The sequence below is a fragment of the Phoca vitulina genome, unplaced genomic scaffold (genome assembly GCF_004348235.1).
Source record: "Phoca vitulina isolate PV1807 unplaced genomic scaffold, GSC_HSeal_1.0 scaffold5, whole genome shotgun sequence".
Taxonomy (NCBI): Eukaryota; Metazoa; Chordata; class Mammalia; order Carnivora; family Phocidae; genus Phoca; species Phoca vitulina.
Genome location: NW_022589708.1, coordinates 75,257,191 through 75,277,551, shown reverse-complemented (window position 1 = coordinate 75,277,551; position 20,361 = coordinate 75,257,191). Strand labels below are relative to the sequence as shown.

The 20,361-nt window shown below is 44.4% G+C and overlaps 1 protein-coding gene across 2 annotated transcripts; it reads right to left on the bottom strand.

The window, feature by feature from the left end:
• Nucleotides 1-6,357: 6,357 nt before the first annotated feature.
• On the bottom strand, nt 6,358-13,713 carry AMER2 (APC membrane recruitment protein 2). 2 transcript variants are annotated; one of them, XM_032403327.1, is made up of 2 exons: nt 12,876-13,713; nt 6,358-12,497 (listed from the first exon to the last, which is right to left on the bottom strand). In XM_032403327.1, the coding sequence occupies exons 1-2, from the start codon at nt 13,696-13,698 to the stop codon at nt 11,629-11,631; spliced, it is 1,692 nt and encodes a 563-aa protein (XP_032259218.1). In that variant the 5' UTR covers nt 13,699-13,713; the 3' UTR covers nt 6,358-11,628. The 2 variants fall into 2 exon arrangements, with proteins under 2 accessions (XP_032259218.1, XP_032259217.1); XM_032403326.1 differs by having other exon boundaries at nt 6,358-13,713.
• Nucleotides 13,714-20,361: the final 6,648 nt, after the last annotated feature.

Below are 20,361 nucleotides of genomic sequence, written 5' to 3'. Positions count from 1 at the left end.
TTCCATGTTTTAATATATGTTTTCATAATTACGTACTTCCAATTGTTTCCTAGTATCCATTTTCATTTATTCTTTGATCCATAAGTTATTGAAAGGTGCATTTAAAATTTTTCCAGATGTATGGAGTGGTTTTAGTTATCTTGTTTCTACAAATTTCTAGCATACTTGTAGTAAAAGAACATGTTCTGCATGTAACTGATTTTTTTGAAAAGCTTAAGACTTACTTCATGGCTTAGGATGTAGCCAAGTTTCATAAATGTCTTATTTGTACTTGAAAAGAATGTGGATTCTCTAATTGTTTGATCCAGGATTATATATGTATCTAACTATATACATGTTTCTCAAATCTTTATCCTTACTGATTTTGTGCCTGCTTGATCTTTCAATACCAAAAAGGTCTACAAAACAGCTCTTCTGCTCTGATTGTGGATTTAACTGTCTCCTGTTTGGTCCCCAGCCCATTCTTGAACCATGGAACTGAAAGTTCTAGGCCTTCAGGAATCAGTAGTAACATCCAGGGATTTCCGGCCTCCCTCCTGTGATAGCTCAACAATGCATATAGAGAAATGAAAATGAACTTTGTCTGGCATTTTTAAGTGTTACATACAAGGATTTTTAAAAACTCTATCTAAACTTCTGTATTGCCAGAAACACGTACGTTCTCTAAACCTCATTTTTTCATTGGAAAATGGAAATAATAATATCTGAGGTTAAGGGTCCCCAGGAAATGACGCCAGGGCAGAGATCTGTACTCAGGGAATTTGTTGGGAAGTTTAAGTGGCCTTAGCAGAGAGTGTTACATCTCATTCACTCATACCCACCAAGCTGAGCATGAACTTAACACATTAAAGAGTCGATGGTTATTGAGCTAACCCAAATGGCATGAATCTATTTTCTGTCATATACAATGGATGTAACCTTTTCATAAGATGGAAAGCTGCAGCTAGACTGTGACATAAGATATGGGACCACTGGAGCACCTGGCAAGAGTTGTCCCTGAGCTGCCCAAGAGAACCAGAATCCTCTAGAAAGTTCCTACATCCCCTGGGCAACAAAGCCAACATGGAGGCACCGAGAACAACTGTCAAGGACTCTCAATTACTTCTAAAAGGCCACTTTTATGCAGGGCATGGGGAATATAGAAATCTCGGGGGCTGAGAAGGAAATTAAACTCTCAAATCATGGACCTAGAAGCCAGAAAAGCATAAAATCTTAAATGATCTTAAATGGGGACCCCCTCCTTGATGGAACACAAGTATATACTTTGCTACTTCAAAGTATATACTTAGAATGACAAAGACAAAGGGATGTGTCTATACCCCTGGGTCCTGGTCTTTGCCCAGATTCCTACTTTTTCTTGGGAATATCCCTTTCTTCATCTCACTGCTGGTTCATGAGCACCTGACATAACCTGGAGTGGGCAGGAGTCTGTGAGTAAAAGGCATAGGTGGATAGGAAAATTCAAGGGCAGTTTTCCATTGCTTTGTTCTCTTGGTTTAGATTTATGGTATTAGCCTCTTCCTTCTGAGACACATGTTTTCACTCCCCTTTCATTCACAGTTGCTTCCTCAGGATTCTAAACTTTCAGCCTAAATTTCTCCACACAGTGAAAACAGCATAAAAGGAGAAAATTGTGTATGCCCTTAAAACTCTCCTGTGCAAGCTCACAATGGAGGCTGACATATCTCAGTATGTTCAGTGTGGCCAACTACTCCCTCCGTGTCAGAATAGATGGGTTTCTCTGACTGAGTTTGGCTGCTATGTCATATGAAAATGGTGTTATCATTAAATCCCAGAATCCCACATCCCACTCAGGGCAGGGCGATGCTTACTCTGTGAAAAGTGTTCAGGAACTGAGACTGATTCAGAACATAGGCCTTGCTCGTCCGTGACTTGAAATGGTAGAGGCAATTGCCTTCTTGCTTAAATTATTTTCTATCTCTCAAACCCATATAGCTACTTCTTTTTTTTCAGGTTAAACACATCAATGGTCTCTTTCCACTAAGTGGGTGCACTAAACCACCCAGCTACCTGAGGGGCCCAGTACCTCAGTTATGGTGGTGCTATTACAACCCGTTGGTTGATGTCTGGGGGAGTAAGCTCCTTTCTGATTTCAGTGCCATTGTGTCTGGTCGTTGTTTTAGCTGCCAACTCTCCAACCAGCTCAGCTACTGTTCTTGACCTCTTCTACAAAGACTAGCTTTTTCCCCCTACTCTCTCCTAATTGTATGTAGGCTCTTCATTTCAGAATAATGTGTCTCAGAATAAGACACTTAAGACCACCTTGACTCCCATTTTTTCCTTGTTTGTATATAAGCATACTTTACCACTCTACACCTCCACCCCAATCCAAGAGGTTCATATTTATCTCTAAGTACATCAAAGCAAGTTCTTTGTTCAAGACTGTTTCAACTCCAGCCCTTGAGGTTTTAATTTTTATAAATGCTTTTCTTTTTTTTTTAAACAAGAAGAACTATATGAACGTATGCAAAAAACATACTATGTCTTAGACACCTTTCTTTCTGAAAGTTAATAATGGTACAAGTACCCTCTAAATTAAATCTTGTTATCCTCATTTTATAGAGGAGGAAACTGTGGCTCACAGAAGTTAAGGAAATTGCCTGGAGAGCAGATAAGTGCCCAAACCAGAATTCAAACCCAGATTCTGCTTGGTTTCCGAACTTGGTCTCTTTTTACCACAACTTTCTGCTTCAAAGACTTTAGGGTGAGTCTCCCAGCCTCTATGAGCTTTAGCCACCTCATCGCCTTATTAAAGGGAAATTAAGTTCAGTTATTTTGAGGTGCTTCCATGCTAATTCTAGGACAAGAGAAGAAGAGAGGGGCAAGTCAAAGGGGCTGGGAGAAAGGGGGAGGGGCAGCACAAAGGGAGTAGAGGCTTTGTGAGTTTCTTATCTCCCTATTTCTGATTCTATTGATGTATATTTACTCTGCTTTCTGTAACTAATCAGATCTCCCTTTGGAAGTTTACCCTCATCATGTTCTAAGGACAAATATGAATTTTTCTTGTCATTTAAGAGAAATACAAGCAAGTGTAGTGTGAACAAGCCTATTTTAAGGGAGGCATACTTCAAAACAATTTATGCAGTCATCGATTGTTATTTTTCAAATATAAAAAGGCACAACCTCCTTAGTCTTTACATTGAGTTTCAAACTACTATGAATTTAAGCCATTAGACATACAAAGTGAAAACATACCCCTGTTGAAAATAAAACCACAGTCCAAAATGGCAGCACTCAGGCCAAGTCACCAAACCAGGACTTAGTACCTAACCTGTGCCTCCCCCAGAAATTCTAAGTTTTGACTGGTCAGTAAGGAATTTTCTGATCAGCATCAGAGGTAATCTGCGACTGGGGCCCTCTCCAACCCGCAAAGGAAGATGAGGTCAACCACCTAATGAAAGCCATTGCCTTTCCCCTTCAGGGAAGGTGACCTTGCCTGAAATAATCCTTTTTATTTCTTTTACTAATAGCTCTTTGCCCCACCCTCCTTCCTATAAAAACCCTCTATTTTGTACAACTCCTCAGAGCATCTCTGTACTTGCCGGAAGGGATGTTGCCCAATTCACGAATTGTTAACGAAGCCAACTGGATTTTCCAAATTTACTTGGTTGAATTTTGCTTTTTAACAACTCTGCCCACCCCCAAACAAAACAATAAAAGCCAGAAAACAACTCTTTAAAAAAAGACTCCAGTTAGCTGCTCCTAATAATCACAGCAGAATAGCTGGCCTCACGTTCCTGCACTTATGAGGAATGGAGATTTTCTGAGTAAAAGGTTCAGAAATCAGATCCACGTGAGGACAACAAGGGTTTTGAAAGGCGACCACCCAAACCAAACAATAATTTTTCACTTGTTTACAAAGTGTGGAAAGAAATACAACCACCCCCATCGGTTTTTCCACCAATTTCATACACATCACCTTGCCATTATCACCATCATTAGTATCAGTTCTAAAAATTGAAGAGACTGGAAATAAAATTCTTCCTGGAAAAATAACAACCAACAGATTTCACTTTAAATGTAAAGGAGCAACAAAATTTATTGACTGAATTAAACACAACAGTTAAAATGGCAGTGTTGTATTTTCATTTTAAGATGTTTGAATGAAACAAGAAAAGTGCTATTAGTCCAAGCTTCTTACATTCATTAAAAGAGTGACTATCAAAAACAGCAACATGCACAATGATACATATGCACAAAATGGAATTATATCAACAAATATACAAAATACCCAAAATAAAATATTTACAGGTTTAAAAATATAAACATTGGTTCATTTATCCCATTAAATCATTGGAGTGGAGAAAGGAGAAAAGATCCTATTGCTATTTAGAATCCTTTTTTAAAACAAGTTTTAAAAACATAGAGTAGTTCTAGGAGATGATTTTTGATGTTTGGGGGGAATTTAACATTCTATTATAAAAATAATATCTATAAACCTACTAACAATTTTCCTCCTGTGCACAAAAATAATACAGCCAAAAGCTTGTCCTCAAAGACATGCCTGACTTTCAGGAAAACTAATTATAGAAATGGAGTTTCTCATTTGGGTCTTCTTTGTCATTATTTTCAAATAACCTGCAATTCCTTATATTACACTGAGATATTCCATATAAATAACTTGGTCAAAAACCTGAAGTTAGCAATGAGCCTGGTAGATAGCTGGAGTCAAGTAAAAGTGACAAAAATTTACTTTGCCTATAACATCAGAACCATTTTCCCTGATGTTTTTGATAAAACGACCACTCTCAGATCCTTCATGTTCAGTTAAATTTGTCCTGGAAGCAATAAGAATGTTATTGTATTACTTTATGAGAGTTTCTCTTCTTTTCTTTAGAAATAACTGTGTAGTGGGGGATAAATGGTTGCAATGTAGATATTTAGAAAGTTCACTAATTCCTTCAGGCTACCTAGGACCATTTCAATACTTGGGTTACAAGTATTTACTGTGTGTCTGCTCTGTGCCCCTATGAAATCTAACCAGGTATTTTTAGTATCTCTGCTTTAGCTTATTAGATGATCCAGGTAGGTATCTGAGAAAGTTAAATGCGTCTCCGATAACCAGTCACCTTGGCTATATTTTATTAAAAATGTTATCTTCACACACAAAGCAGAAATTTACTTTACCGATTATTATTACCACAAATTACCCCAGTTTATATTTTAATAGAATGACCACCTGTTATTAAAATCTTCCACTGTGTCTCATTAAAATGAGGCCTAAAATTCATTTTAAAAGCATTTTACCTAATGTAGGCAGGCCATACATTAGGAAAATAACCTCCTTAATTATGACCATGATGCAATTTCAAATGGATTTTCCCTAAATACTGGAGGTATTAACAGAATCAGAGTGGGATAAAACAGAGGTTGCACGCTGCTGGATTCACTACTGAAATTGCTTTTGGTTTTATAATTGGCAAAACAGACATCAGATCACAAGATCTGTACTTAGGTCTGCTTGTATGGAACTCTAAAGTAATTGATGAATATAGTCCACAATTTTGACTGGCCCAGGTGAGAAAAAAACCTGCTAGTCTCTGAGCTCTCCCTTTTAGGCTTGCATGTATAAAAGCCATCAAAGAATTAAAAATAAAAATACAAGTTCACTTTTAACTAAAACAGCCGTCAGTCAGGTGGTACCCACAATTATACAAATCTGGGTTGGCTCTTGCAGTTCAGAACTTTGGTCAGTTTCTTACTTAAAACAAGTTTTATAGAAATTGAATCATATGGCTTAAAAAATGTATAATTAAAGCAGAAGCTATAGAGTTAGGTTTCTGATTCAAATTCTGTCCATTACTTAGGAAATGGGTGACTTGGGACAAGGTATTTCACCTTTGCGAGCATCATTTTTTTCCTCTGCGGGATGGAGCCAATACCACCCTGCATGGTCCTTGTGAACAGTCGTGATAAGAACGTGAAAGAAAGCACCGAGCAGCATCCTGGCACAGAGCAAACACACAGTATATGTTAGTTTTTCTCCTTCAATATAAAATACTCAAATTCACGATGACTGACTTCTAGGTCTTCAATAATATTAGTTGAATGAATTAATGAATTGGAAAATATGAGCCAGGATTCAATGGCCGTTGACAGAATGTAAGATGCACTACTTTGGAAAGAGCCAGGAGCTTATCTCTGAAGTTCAGAATTGTATCCAGGCAAGGGATCATTCAGCTAGTCGCTATTTAAACAAACCACATGGAACAGTCAGAGCAAGCCTAGAGTGGGCTCATGGTGGAAAAACAAGGGCAACGTGCTTGGAATGACCGACATCCTACAGGGAAGAAGTGTTACCATGACAACAGGAGAGATTTCTGCCTATATTTTTGGTGTTAATCTCAAGAAGGAGAGGATACTGCCAAAAGAAAGCAGAGTGTTTGCCTATTAACTGTGCCTGGCTTCTCTGTCAGTGATATGAGCACCATCGTCTCGGACAAAAAAACCAATTTTCAGCTTCATGGCATGGGTTAGCTTTGTTTCTATTGGAAGTGAACTGTCACGACATTAAGTAGTTCTTAGCTCTTGTGTTACTCTAAGTTACAGAAGAGTTTATGTTCCCATCCCAGAGGCTAGGGGAAAAGAGAGAGAAAGAGAAAGAGGGGAGGTGGGGGGGAGATGAGATGGGATGGAAACAAACAAAAAGAATGAATTAAAGATGGCACATTAGGGAAGTAATATTGCCTAACCCACGTGGCTGCTAGGAGGACCATGTCAATATTTGTAAAGCTCTTAGTGGTCACTGGCACTTAGCAAGGACTCAACAAATGTTCATTATTGTTATAATTGCTATTATTATTTTGAGAGGAATTTGTGTGGCTTAATCCATACCACTCCTGTTCAAGTTCGCCCCATTCTGCTCCACCCCACAAACCATAAGCAACAAATGGAAAAAAAAAAATAGGTAAAATAAAATAAAGATGTTTTTCATGACTGTTAAGAAAATCCAATCACAGTACAGCTATGTGAGAGCCTAGACTGAAGGGGTTTTTATGAAGTATTAGACACAGTATATGCCCCAAGAACACAGGTTGCATTGAATTAAACATCGGTCATAAAATATGCCCAGTTTCTGTTCTGGAGGCTTTGTGACTATTTTAATCTTTCCTTTTTCAGTTGGGGAAAGAACACTTTTCCATAATCATGAAAACTATCACTCTGAATCACTCCTTAAAAGCACTATCTGGAGTGAGATAATAACATTCTTTATAAGTGGCTATAGTTGCAACAAAGCATCTCCTTTAAAGCATTAGCACAGTGCAAAGGCTTTGAGAAGCAATTTATGACGGCCTTTGCAAAATCCTCAGAGGCAGACGGGCGACTGACCTTGAGGGGGAACCGCACTTCCCACCTGACAACGTTACAGACACGTCCTTTTATAAAGTAAATGCTGGCCTCTTGCTTTCCCACACAGATATATAAGCCACCGGTCTGCCATGCTAGCTTTGGATCCCAAACTGTCATGAATATTTGTGCGTAAGCAATCAAAAATTCCTAAGGCCGAGTTTCCACAAATAAGAACGGTGTTGTTCATCCCTTGGTCTGTCTGACAAAGAAGGAGGGGAAATGGGTAGGCCAAGGTATTAGGGTTTCTCCTCTTATTTCATGTAGGTACTTTGAATTGGTCATTCCCAGTGGTGATAAGAGACAATTGTGATGTGTTCTCCTTTTGTTTAAGAGTATAAAATTCTTGAATTAATTTCTTAAGAATGATAAGGGGAGCAAAGTATCTGTGAAGGTATTGGAACATGCCTTCATAGAAACCCAGCACAGGTGACCAAGGCCAGATTGTCATCATTCAGGAGAGAAATCTGGAATGACTACAATCAGGAAATGTGTTCCACTATGCAAGAGTCAAAGACACCACCATCATGACAAGTGTCCCCTTATGGCTATCTGAGGGCACCAAGCAAACATCAAACATGGTGGGTACAAAGGGAGAGGACAGAAAGCTACTTTAATCAATCTTTTCATACAAAGTTAACAGTCAAAAGGCTCTGAGAACTAATCTGCCAAAGACATAAATAACAAAAACTCAGATCAGTCGAAGAAATCTTGATACCTAATATAGTTTTTTTTACCTTGGTAACTGTGCAAAGGGTTATTTGAATATTCATTTAAGTGCAAATACTTCAAAACTACTTCTGAGATTAAGGAAGAAAGGCTTTAGACCCAGTAAGTCATGACTCTCATAGATGTTAAACACTTTGTATTTAAATAGGCAGATAATTTGTGGAAAACGTATCTAAAGGAAGTTCTTAATGTCCTATCTGTCATTGTTGTCATTAGGTGAAATAATAAAAATCTTTTTCCTCTAGCAATTGTTGAAAACGCTGTAGTAAAATTTCTCCCAGTCGGTGCTAATGGAAGAATAAAAGCATCCAACTGCCATTAGTACTGATGCTAGAGTAGTTCAAGTAACATTGTCTGTGTAATGTAGTTATTAAAGTCAGGCTGTCTTTGTGCAGAGCTATTAAACTCACTGATAAATTCAGGGCCAACAATTGATTTGACTTTTTCCTCTCTAATTTGTCCAGCTCTCTGACTAAAGAGACCTAATCAACTAAGCATCTCAGAATCATACACACACAGCAAAGGTGTCATCAGCCCATATTTAATCTTCCATTAAAAAAAATCAGCAAATATGGCCAAATTAGGAAATGTATTAATAATAATTGGAATATAAATCTATTAAAATGCTGGAGGGAAAAAAAAGCAATCTCCAGGAACATGAATAAGAGAAAGTAGCCCTTGGCGCGCGCGCGCGCGCGCGCACGCACACACACACACACACACACACACACACACACACACACACAAAAGCAAGCAACTGTGGGTGGAAAAGGTTAAGATGCAGGCTTCCTGCATTGGTCCTGATTTCCCATCTAGCTACCGATGCCATTTAATTAATTGCCTGCATCCTTCATTTGACTGGTGTGGGTGGAATTCTTAAAGATGAGAGTTTTTTTAAAAGTGGAAAACATATGGAAAAGAGAAAATATTTTACATCTTGTATAACTGGTTAATAGGCAGGGGGAAATGAAGGTAAGCTTTGCTGACATTTTCCTTTACTTATAACAAGAAGACACAGCATAGTGGTATAATGGCAGAAATAAGCCCCCAAAATTATGAAAGCAAAACTAGTTTGTCCCAGTGCTAACAAAATAGATTTATCAATAGATTGCCTTTACTGTTAGAATATTCTCATCCGTACTTCAGGTACTCCTAACTTTCCTGTACAATTGAACGAATGAACAAATATAACTCTGTCATGGATTCACACAGAGGAGAAGATAACCCTCACAAGAAGATGCACAAGAAGAAAATAAACATCCTTTGTTTTACGGCTAGGAATAAAATTTATGTTCTTTACATTCACTGGGGGAAGATGAATGTATTTGGAGTCTAAATCAAATTTAAATCCCTTTCTCAAGACAGAAATAATTTGTAAAATATTTCCGAGTGTACAGTACATGCCTTTGTCTGTTAGTTTGTGCACAGTTGAGTGCATAAGCACGTGTGAGTGTGAGTGGCTTTATGAATTCCTGTTGGTGGGTTCAGAGTGCTTAAGGCTATGTCTGATTATAGGACCTCATCTGTATAAGGAAATTAAATATTAAAACAGTACTTTGAAATAACATTAAGGATCTGACACAATGCAATAAAAGCCAGTAATCTGACTACTAAAGAAATTCAACAAATCTCTACCACCTCTTCTAATTGAATCCTTGCAAATTTAAAATGGGGAACGATTTACTTTATGCTACTGGCTCAAATTTGTTTGCCTTTGATGTCCATTTATTTTGTTCCTTTCATACTATTAAAATAGGTTTCCATATACTTAACTTGCCTCTTTCCTTCCTTTATAAAATAGAAAACAAGCGTAGAAAGCATATAATATCAGTTCATTACTTAGGCAATCTCTCTGGAAAATGGGAGCTATATAGAAGTGTTTGTGCCATTCGTATACATGCAGTTTTGCTTGAAAATGTCTAATCTTCCTGATACCATGAATCCATTCCTAGTAGAAGCTCCGGTCTTTTGATTAAACACACTGAAGTGCATTTCAAAGAGGATATTATATAATCATTAGATGCTAATAACATTCTAGGAACTGCTTCAGTTAATCACTCAAACTATCCAGGCATATGGTAACCCGTCCTGAAATAAATGTCTCATCTAAAATAATAGAAAATATACATATAAGGAAACCACTTTTCAAAAAAAAATCTTGACATAGAGTGTTTATGATATACACTTGCCAGTGTCATATTCTGAACATACCTGTCTCAATCATGAATCTATAAAGCAAAATCAAATAACATGAAAAACTGTATTTTTCTATTGGGTTTTTTTTTTAAATATGTTCCTCATTTGGGACTCCCCATATTGTAGAATGGTTGAATCCAAAATTTTTATAACCAAGGTAAAAATCTCTGAAAACCAGGATTGAGAGTGAGAAGCAAATAGTCTTTTACCCAAGACAAGACAGAATCATTCCTCTGGGACATCAACACAATAGACTTTTTTTTTTTCCTGCATTGAGAGCCAGAGATCCCATATAAAACAAAAACAGAATTGCTTTCGGTTAACAGTACATAAAAGAACATCAGTGGTCCGGGACAGTTATCATAACTAGTTATAAAACCAGATTTTAAATTCGAGGTTACTGACAGATTATAAAATGTTAACAGCTGGATAAACTGTAAAATATGCATTATCTACACATGAAAATGTTACAGTTTATAAATGCTAAAATACTGTGTCTATTGGCATTTTAGTGAAATCTTTCCCTGATCCTCATTTCTTCACTGGGTGGGAAAGAAAAAGAAAAAGAAAAAAAGAAAAAAACCTGCTCTGCTGAGCTTCTTATTTCTCCCCAAACAGAGGATCTAAACCAACCAAACCAAAATGCTCCTTTATTGTCCTAGTGGTAGATATTGACCTATTTGCATACCCAGCAACTGAAAGTAGGCAAGTTTTTGGCCAATCAGTGATCCCCTCTGCTCATCAGGTAAATACCTGGCTCTTTCAGCTTTGCAGGTGTTTCCCACACAGTGATACAGCAAAAGGTCTTTTTTCTTTTCTTTCTGTCTCGCTCTCTTTTTTTCCTGGAAAGAAAAAGGAAAAGAAGGAAGGAAGGAAGGAAGGAAGGAAAGTGTCATGGAAGAGAAGGGGCTCCTCTGGTGTTGGCAGTCGTTCCTCCAGGCCCTCTCTGGGCCCTGGCCCCGCCAAATATCATGGCATGATGCTTACATAGGTTTGGTTAAGTCCTGTTTTCTGCAAAGGCAAGTAAAGGTGACTTCCAAGTGTTCAGTGCATCAAAGGAAAAAAGAAAAAAGTGATTTTTTTTTAAAGGTAAAAAACTAAAAGTGCTTGAAAATAATTCTCAGGGAACTTATCTGGAGAGGAGAATCCCATGTGTAGCACCCCCTCTCTGGTGTATCCTGCCCCTGCTGGCGGCACAGAGACCTCCTCGGTCTAGGCTCTGGAGCTGGGATGGTCCTAAAAGCCTTTCTTTAGGAGAAGCAAAACTTTTTGAGTGGTTTCCAGGGAAAGTTGTATTCCTTGACATGGGGTGCGTCCACCTTGGCTTCGGAGACCTCACAACTTTTTGGCACTGTCATGGCACGCCGCTGCCCGGAGGGTGGTCCCAGCCAAACCCCGGTTGCTGACCCTGCGGACCAGCACTTTGGAAACTGGGATTTTTGTTCTGGGCATCTCACTCCTGACTGGTTGCTGGTGCACTACCGGATGGCTGGATGGAAGGTTCGCGAGGTGCTTGATGCTGATAGGGATTTTAGAGTCCTTCAGCAAACTGCCTGGTGTTCGCAGTGGACAGGTGATGGTGACTGGAGACACAGGCTTTAACCGGGACAAGCAGGACGTCTCCTCGTTGGCGGCAACGACGGCCGGGCTTCCGTCCGGATCTGCGTAGAGATCGTAGAGCGCGTCTCCGCTGTAGCTATCCCGGGGGATGCCCGCCTTTTTGCCGCTGCCCGCGCTGTCTTCCTCCGGGCCCGGAGTGGTGGAATCCCAGTAGCCCTCGTCACTATTGGGGATGCCTTCCTGCTGCTCCTTCTCGGGCTGTTTAGGCTCCTCCTTGGGATGGAGCTCGATGGGAATCCGGTTGAGCCTCTTGTGCTTGCCCAAGGACACGTCCTTGGCCCCTTCCGCACACCTGGCGTCTTTGGACGTCTCGGCCACCACCTTGGTTTCCAGGGCTGCCGCCGCCTTGGCCGCTCCCTCTTGGGGCCCTGGTCCTTGGTCCTCAGTCTGGGAGAGCATGTCCCAGAATTCCTGGAGATAGGTGTCGTCCAGCTCCTCCGGGCTCGCCATCTCCTCCCCTCCTCCTTGGTAGGCCACCACGCCGGGGTTCTTTTTAGAGAGAACTGGTTTGCCTGGCCCGGGGGCATGCTTGTCACAGCTGGGACCTGCCTCGTCCTCTTGGTCTGCAATAATATCTCCACAGCCTGTAAGAGAGTCAAAGCTTTTCAGTGAAGTCACGTCAGAAAACATCAAACAAATACGATCGGCCGATGGGTCTGAGGGTGGATCAACAGAGGAAGGGTCAGGGACGGCCGCCGCTCGGCCGCTGCCGCATTCCGAGTCGACAAGGGGGATGGTCTTTACCGGAACGTCACCTGTCCTGGAGGCATCCTCGGCCGTCTGGACCTCCCCAGCGCCCAGCTCGGGGGGTGCCCGGGGCTTCTCGGCGCGCCGATGCCCCGCGGCGTCCTCTCCCCGGGCGCTTTCGGCCTTAGGGACCCCGGGGCTGTGGGCCTCTCGGCGGTCCGGCACGTGGGCGCTATCGGCGGAGGCCGGCCCCGGCTCTCCCCCTCCGAGCTCACCTGCTGGGTCTCGCGGCGCGTCCCTGCAGGGCTTCTCCGGTTCGCCGGCGGGTCCGGGCGTTTCCTCCTTGACGCACTCCAGGCTGGCGGTGAGCGAGCCCGGCAGGATGAGGCCGCCCGGGGCCCCCGCGCGCTCGCCCTTCGCCTCCGCCTTGGCCCGCTTGTCCTTCTTGTGCCAGCGCATGCTGCTGAAGAGCCCCTTCAGCCCTCTCTTTTGTTTGCCGCCAGCCTTGCTCGCGTCCGCCGGCTCGCCCTTGCCGTTCTCCGATCGCCCGTTCTTCTTCAACAGGGAGAAGAAGCTGTGCGACTTCGCCACCGAGCTGTTGGCCAGGGAGCCCACGCCGGTCCCGGCCGCCCTGGGGGGACCCGGGTTCGGCCGCCCCCCGCTGCGGCCACCCCCGCCGCCGCCGCCCCCGCTGTCGCCCCCGCCGCGCGGCTCCTCCTTCTTGCTGCTCTCCAGCACCACCACCTCCGCTAAGCCGTCGTGGGTCCGGCTCCTCACCATGCCCGTCGGACCCGAGCCTTTCCCATCCCCTTTGTTTTTGACCCCAAAAATGCTGGGCATGGTGCCACCCGATTTCCTCTTCTTGAATAATTTGAAAGCAGCTTTATTAATCTTCCCCGACGGCTGCTCGGCGGCCGGCGTTTCGGCAGCACAATCACAATGCAAGTCCATGTCTGCCGCGAGGGTCCGGGCCCCGGCCTCCTCCTTCCTCCTGCAGACCCCCGCGGACGCGCGATCGCCGCCGCCGCCGCCGCCGCCGCCGCGCTCGCTGACAGCCTCGCCGCCGCCGCCGCCGCGGCTGCTCCTGCTTGTCTCCATGGAAACCGAGCGGGCTAAGCAGCTTTCGTCAGCCGTGGGCTCGCGCCAGGCCACTGTCATCCGTATTCTAAATCAACCTGAGCCACTCTCGCTGCTGCCGCGGCCACCGCCGCCGCTGCAGCCAAAGAAACACACAGGAAAGACCATCTCCCCTCCCGCCAAGGGCTTATATAATACCCTAACCCACTTCGGATCCGACTTGGCTTTGTGCTGCATAGTTTGTGTGTGTGTGTGTGTGTGTGTGTGTGTGTGTGTGTGTGTGGCAAGAGCAGGCAACAGAGCCTCGAGTCGATTGCAGAAATTAGAGTCGTCTTTATGGAATTCAGACTCCATCCAATCTTACCCACCTTCGGATTCCTCCTCTAGATAGGCTCTTTCCAGAAGCCCAATCGTGGATCACAAGATACCCCTAAAATGGACAAAGAAATTCAACCCAGTACACGATGGTTATTCCTCTGAGCGCCTATCTGGACTTCATGAGTCTTTATGTCTTTCCCGAGCCTTTCATGTCTGTCCTTATCATTTGGGCACCAAGCCCAGCAGGCATGGACTGTGCCTGTTTACATCTGTGTCTTGTCCACCGCTGAGCACAGTCTCCGGGTGGATGTTGAATCCTTACTAATGCAGTTCTGATTCTTGCTGCAAAAACACCAGCCATCAGTCGAATACCAATTAGCAACTCTCTGCAAGGAAAGTGCAACAGTTCTGTAAGGTGGAAGTTGACTGGTCCTTAGGGACAACCCTGGCTTTTATCCCAGGCCCCAGCTCCCGGGGCTCAGGTCACAGAAGCCACTGCCTAGCCTGCATTTTGTCACAATGGATGAGTGGAGGATGGAGGACACAGTTTGAGAATCTCCACAGGTGGTCCTTGGAGTCCAGGGTCTGCCTTCTTCTTTTCCATTATGCAGGACATGGGCTTTACTCCTGCCCCCCACTGCTGCCACCCCCTACCCCCTTCACTATCCCCCCAGGGCTTCCTGCAGCCCCTTTCACCTATGGGACATGGAAAAGCCTGGCAGGATGCTGAGTGCCCAGGAGTCTCTGCAGCTGCTCTGACCCACATAATCTGGGGAAAATGGAAACCTTGTCCCAGGGAACAGCCCAATCTGGGGATCTTTTCTGTAATCTGACTTCGAAGGTGACTGCTAATATTGTAACCTTGACACCTAATTTCCTGATCCTAACTGAAGGCTTATTAACAATAAAAGAAGAAATTTGGAGAAGCACGTACATATGTATATATATAATTTATATATGTTTAATACTTAATAATATGTGATAAAGATGTAATATTAACATATCATTTATTTTATTCATAAATATTATTTAGCAATATGTGATATTTACATATATGTGAATATCCATCTTTTCCCTAATCATCTCCAGCTTCATTTTTTATGAGCTACTTGCATTATACCCAGAAACTCCATTCTCTCTGGGTTGAAGTCGGAGTTTTACTAATAACATGTTGGCCAAGGCAGGTCCTATAGCATGGAACACAGTTGGTTTGAATTTAGGCCTGGGGGTTGTTACCTGTATACTTGCCGCTCTCTGTTGATTTTTATCAAGAACATTGTTTTATAAAATTTAAAAAATAAGGAGTTTGGATTCAGGAGAGGTTTTCATTCTCAGCATTTTTTTTTTTTTTTAAGATTTATTTATTTATTTATTTTAGAGAGAGAGAGACAGACAGCATATGAGTGGGAAGAGGGGCAGAAGGGAAAAGGAACAGAATCTTGAGCAGACTCCCTGCTGAGCTTGCAGTCCAACTCGGGGCTTGATCCCACGACCTGAGACCATGACCCAGAGACCATGACCTGAGCCGAAACCAAGAGTTGGACACAACCAACTGAGCCACCCAGGCACCCCCATTCTCAGCATTTGAATCTGACCAGGTCTTTCCCACTATCGGCACACATGTCCCCAGGACAGGGTGTAAAACTGAGACCAGAGAGGCTTTTGCCAGGTCTAACTGACCACTTGCGATGATGAATCAGGGTCCTCATTGCCGTGGGGAGGGAAGAGGTTATGAAGAACTATAAAGAGAAATGCATTTGTTATTTCTTCACAAGCTTTTGAAGGCAGTCGAAAATCTTTTTTAGTTCTTTTACACACACATACAATTGCTCTGATTGGTGGGTTACTACCTAACTGTGTCAGTCTGAAAGAGTTTATGACGGGAATCAGGAAAAAATGAAGTAGCCTGTGAAAAGTCTCCCCTTCTTCATACCTGAGCCTGACGTTGGGAGAAGGTGGACTGCTTATTCTTTTTTTTTTTTTTTTTAAGATTTTTATTTATTTATTTGACAGAGACACAGCAAGAGAGGGAACACAAGCAGGGGGGGTGGGAGAGGGAGAAGCAGACTCCCCGCCGAGCAGGAAGCCCGATGCGGGGCTCGATCCCAGGACCCTGGGATCATGACCTGAGCCGAAGGCAGACGCGCAACGACTGAGCCACCCAGGCGCCCCTGGACCGCTTATTCGGCAGAGCGCTGGCCTATCAGGACAGGCCAGTGTGAGTCCCATTTACATGACAGTCCTTGCCCCCCACCCCCACCCCACTCGTGGAAACCTGTGGCCAGGACTTTGGGATGGGTATCATTCCTTTGAGATACAGACCTCAAACAAAGAGAAAGGGACAAAGCAGTCTTCAGTCTGGGGAAGATGCTGTGATGGCGAGTCCCTGGCCCTGAGGCAGAAGAAAACAAGGACAATCCAAATCATCCTCATCCGAGGGCCCTGGGCAAGGGGAGCTTTAGAAGCCATGGTGTGAATGGGGACCTTCAAATATTCTCAGACCCAAGATCCTTGTTTTGGGGACTATCAGAAAAAGGAGAGTGCAGCCAGCCTACAGGGATCTTACCAGAAAAATCAGACACATGGTGGGAGAGCACCTCTTTCCCAGGGCCCAGGAGCCAGCGAGGGAGGTGGATGGTTAGTTCTAGCCCAACTGCTGGGTGGCAGATTGAAGCCAAAGGCCATGTTATGAACCATCTCAAGGGTTTACTCACACCTTAAATCTCTCTTCACAGTCAAGAGTCAGGGAAGCAAAATCTGTATTTGCACAAAATGGTGACTTTTGTCCCTGAAAGATAGATCATGACAGTGAAGATAATTTTACCAGTGAGGATAATTTTATCCCTGTTTGGGGTTATAGTTTCCTCTTTCATTCTTTCTCCCCTACCCCACCATGGCCCCCAACCACTTCCCAAATCTACCATTTGAGAGAGCAAACAGAAAATTAGAGTAGAAAGGAGCTGAGGATAAATGTTTCAGAAAAACGCTGTTTCAGAATGATAGGATGGTTTGCAAATGTGAACAGCAAGCGGGTTTTGCTGGAGACATGTGCATGCTTTTCTTTTTTGGCACAAGGGAGTGTTTATTATTCAGTCAGGGCTTTTCTCTCCGGGCAGCGAGCATCTTTGGAGGAGGATAATCAAAACAAGAAGAAAAGATAAGAGAAACACAGGAGGAATCATTTGAGAGCTTACCATCATCTTCATCGTCATTATCATCATCATCATCAATTCCCTTTTCAGGGTGTCTTCTGACCAGCCTAGCTCCAGTCTGTGTCCTAAGCTTATTGGGTGGAATTTTCTATCTGAGGGGAACCACCCAGAACATTCTACAGAAAAAGCTGGGGGAGGAGCTACCCTTCAAGCCAGGGAGCAGCTGCTACTCTGGACCTCCCCTTGTCACAGCATTCCCATTAAGAAGGCTGCTGGCTTTACCTTACATTTGCCTACGGTCTTTAAAGGGATAATGCTTAGCCAGTGACATTTGGAAATGATACTTGAACTGGGACCAACACCTTCTGTCTCCAGACCACTTAGCCTGTTCTGGACCCCAGCCCAATTGGCCATGTTGCCTTCCCACTCTTGTCCATCTCCACCCCCACCCCACCCCACCATGATTAGCCTCTAGGGCGAGCTGAGTGAAGACCCTCAAATGTCTTTGTTATGAGGACCATCAGGAGGCGCTCCAGCTTTGCCAACCTTGACCCTCATCCTGCAGTTGATTCTGTCCATGTGGCCAAGGTCTATCCTTGCCCTCCAAGGGCCTCACACAAACTGAGACAACAAGGTGAAGTGCACAGTTGCCAGGGGAGAGATGTGTGAATGCCCCTTGCCAGGGAGCCCGACCCAGGGGTCCATGCTACTGGCATTTTGCTGTACCCTCCTTTCTGTGAAGAGAGCTCTAGGCGAGCACTTGACAGAAGAGGACTAGAGAGGTCTGAGCACCTGCTGAGGCTAGACTGAAGTCTTATGTTCTTATTTGCATATTTTGATTCCTGATCTGTCCTGAACATGTCTTTCAGTGTGGGATAATAACTGTTCTGGGTATATGCTTACACAGAGGAGATATTCTTTTCTAATTAGTAACATGCAATGTCAAAAGCACCCCCAATTCGTCATTTTCCACATCAACCCTTGAGCACAGCTGAGGCGGCTGAGGGGAAAGAGCTCCTCTCAAGAGGAGACAGAAGCCCACCTGGGCTCTGGAATGGCCAGGAAGCTCAGGGGCGGAGGTGTTCTGGGTTCCGCAGGTCACCACTCATAAGGTGTCACCCTGGCCCAGCCCCCGCCGGTTTGTACCTGGATTGTAGAGCAAGAGGGTGTGAAGAAAAGACCAAACAAAAGCAAAATGAGCACTTGTCTCTAATGTTGGGGGTTCTCGGGGGGCACAAGCCATGCGGAAGCTGCCAATGCTGGTATTGGGGTAGCTCCCGTGCCTCTCTCTTAGCTTCTGGTTCTTTCTGGCCATCACTGGCATCCCTTGGGGCCCCTTCCAGCTGTCAGTGCCAAGGTGGGTGCAAGGAAGGCAAAACCAGGCAGAATGAGGTCAGCTGCCTCCATCTTCACATGATGTTCTCCCTCCGGTGTCTGTCTGTGTCTCCCCTCCTTTTATGAGAGCACCAGTCACACGGCACCATGGGCCCACCCCACTCCAGCATCACTTCATCTTAATTTTGTATCTTTGTCACAATGGCAAAGATCCTATTTCCAAATAAGGTCACATTCTCAGGTATCCAGGGGTTAGGATGTCAACGTAGCTTTGGGGGCCACAGTTCAACCCATAACGAGCAGCACGGCCAGCGGTGGTGACAGCATCTATGTCACCTTTATCCTTCGGCACAGCCACCAGTGCCCTCGCACAGACAGTAATTGCTTGGACTCGCTTCGGTGGGTTCAGCTTGGGCAGGGGCTGCTCCAGCAAGTGTGGGCTCTTGGCAGATTGCAAGGTCGGGGATGGCACTCCAGGGGTGGCCAGCAGCGAGGGGACAGCACCAGAGCCAGCCAGAGCGCACAAGAAAGAAAATGACGTCAGCCCAGACTGGACGTTGGCACACACATGTGAGAGCCCCTGGGTCCGCCGGGACTAACCAGGAGGAGCCTCGAGGGCTGTCCAGCTGGGAAAGAATAAGAGAAACACTATGGCTATTGTTGTTCTCCAATTTCCTGCATGTAAGCCAGGGTGGCCTGGCAAAGGGGTTACACCATAACTGTTGGGCTTCTCCTTCCCATAATTCCCTTTTCTCCTGGCCCACACTTTGGCCAGAGCTACTCTTAGAAAATATTCCGTCTCAGATTGCAGAGTGGGGTGCGGCCCCTTCCAGCTGTCAGTGCCAAGGTGGGTGCACAGAAGCCAAAACCAGGCAAAATGAGGTCGGACAGCAGAGGCCATGTGGACGGGATGCCAGGGCTTTGGGCATGGATGAATGCACGTTAGGGAGAGGCCAAACTCAGCAGTGGGAATCATCTGATCCCAGAGAGGGTGCAAACTACAGCCGGAGTCCAAGAGGTGGCCCACAGGTGTTAATGAGGATGCAAGGCACAGGAATTCAAGAGCGAGAGCCTAGAGGGGCTGCAAGAAATGAATTCAAGCCCAAGCACCTGCTCCCTTGGGTGTACTATCTCTCATCTTAAAGACATTCTACTGTGTCTCTGCTTCTTGACACACAGCAGCATCACACACGGGGTTGGTCCGGCCCTCTCAGCAGATAGACAGTAAGCACGAACCAGCCCGTGCAGGTACGGGAGGTCCTCTGCCCAAGTTTGTCCTTCCCACCTGGTTTCCTGTCACACGAGCAACCCGCTCTCTGCCACAGCATCTCCTCATTGCAACCATGACACCTTCTGGATCACTGGCTCCCTTTCTCAGCTACTTCAACCTCACTCTCAGAAACACGAAGAGTTCCTTTGCTTTCCCATGCCACTCTGGTTCTGCCCCTGCCCCACGTCATAACATCTACTCCCCTGTCCCTGCCATGATGGCACAGGGGACATACATAAGTGCTCCAGACAGATAGTAGCAGGGTCCTTCCTAGTCTCAGCTCCTAAGCTCATGGCAACATGGGGAAGCGTGTCTCATGCCCACTCCTTTGGAGCTAACCTGGATGGACCATGCAGAGCCCCTTCTTATTAAAGACCCTAGCACCCTTTCTTCCTCTCCAACTTCTTTTCTCCCATCCCCAAAGCTTTGGGGTCTTAAGTAGCCTGGGCCAGCAAAACACATGCATGTTCTTTTAAATTGATCCCTGAGGTTGGAACCTTGGCTCTTAAAGTTTAAATGACCCTGCCTCGTGTAAGTAAAAAAAAACCTTATACCCAAAGATACTGCCATGGGCTTTAAAAGCTTATTTTGAACTTGAAAAAGAGTCTT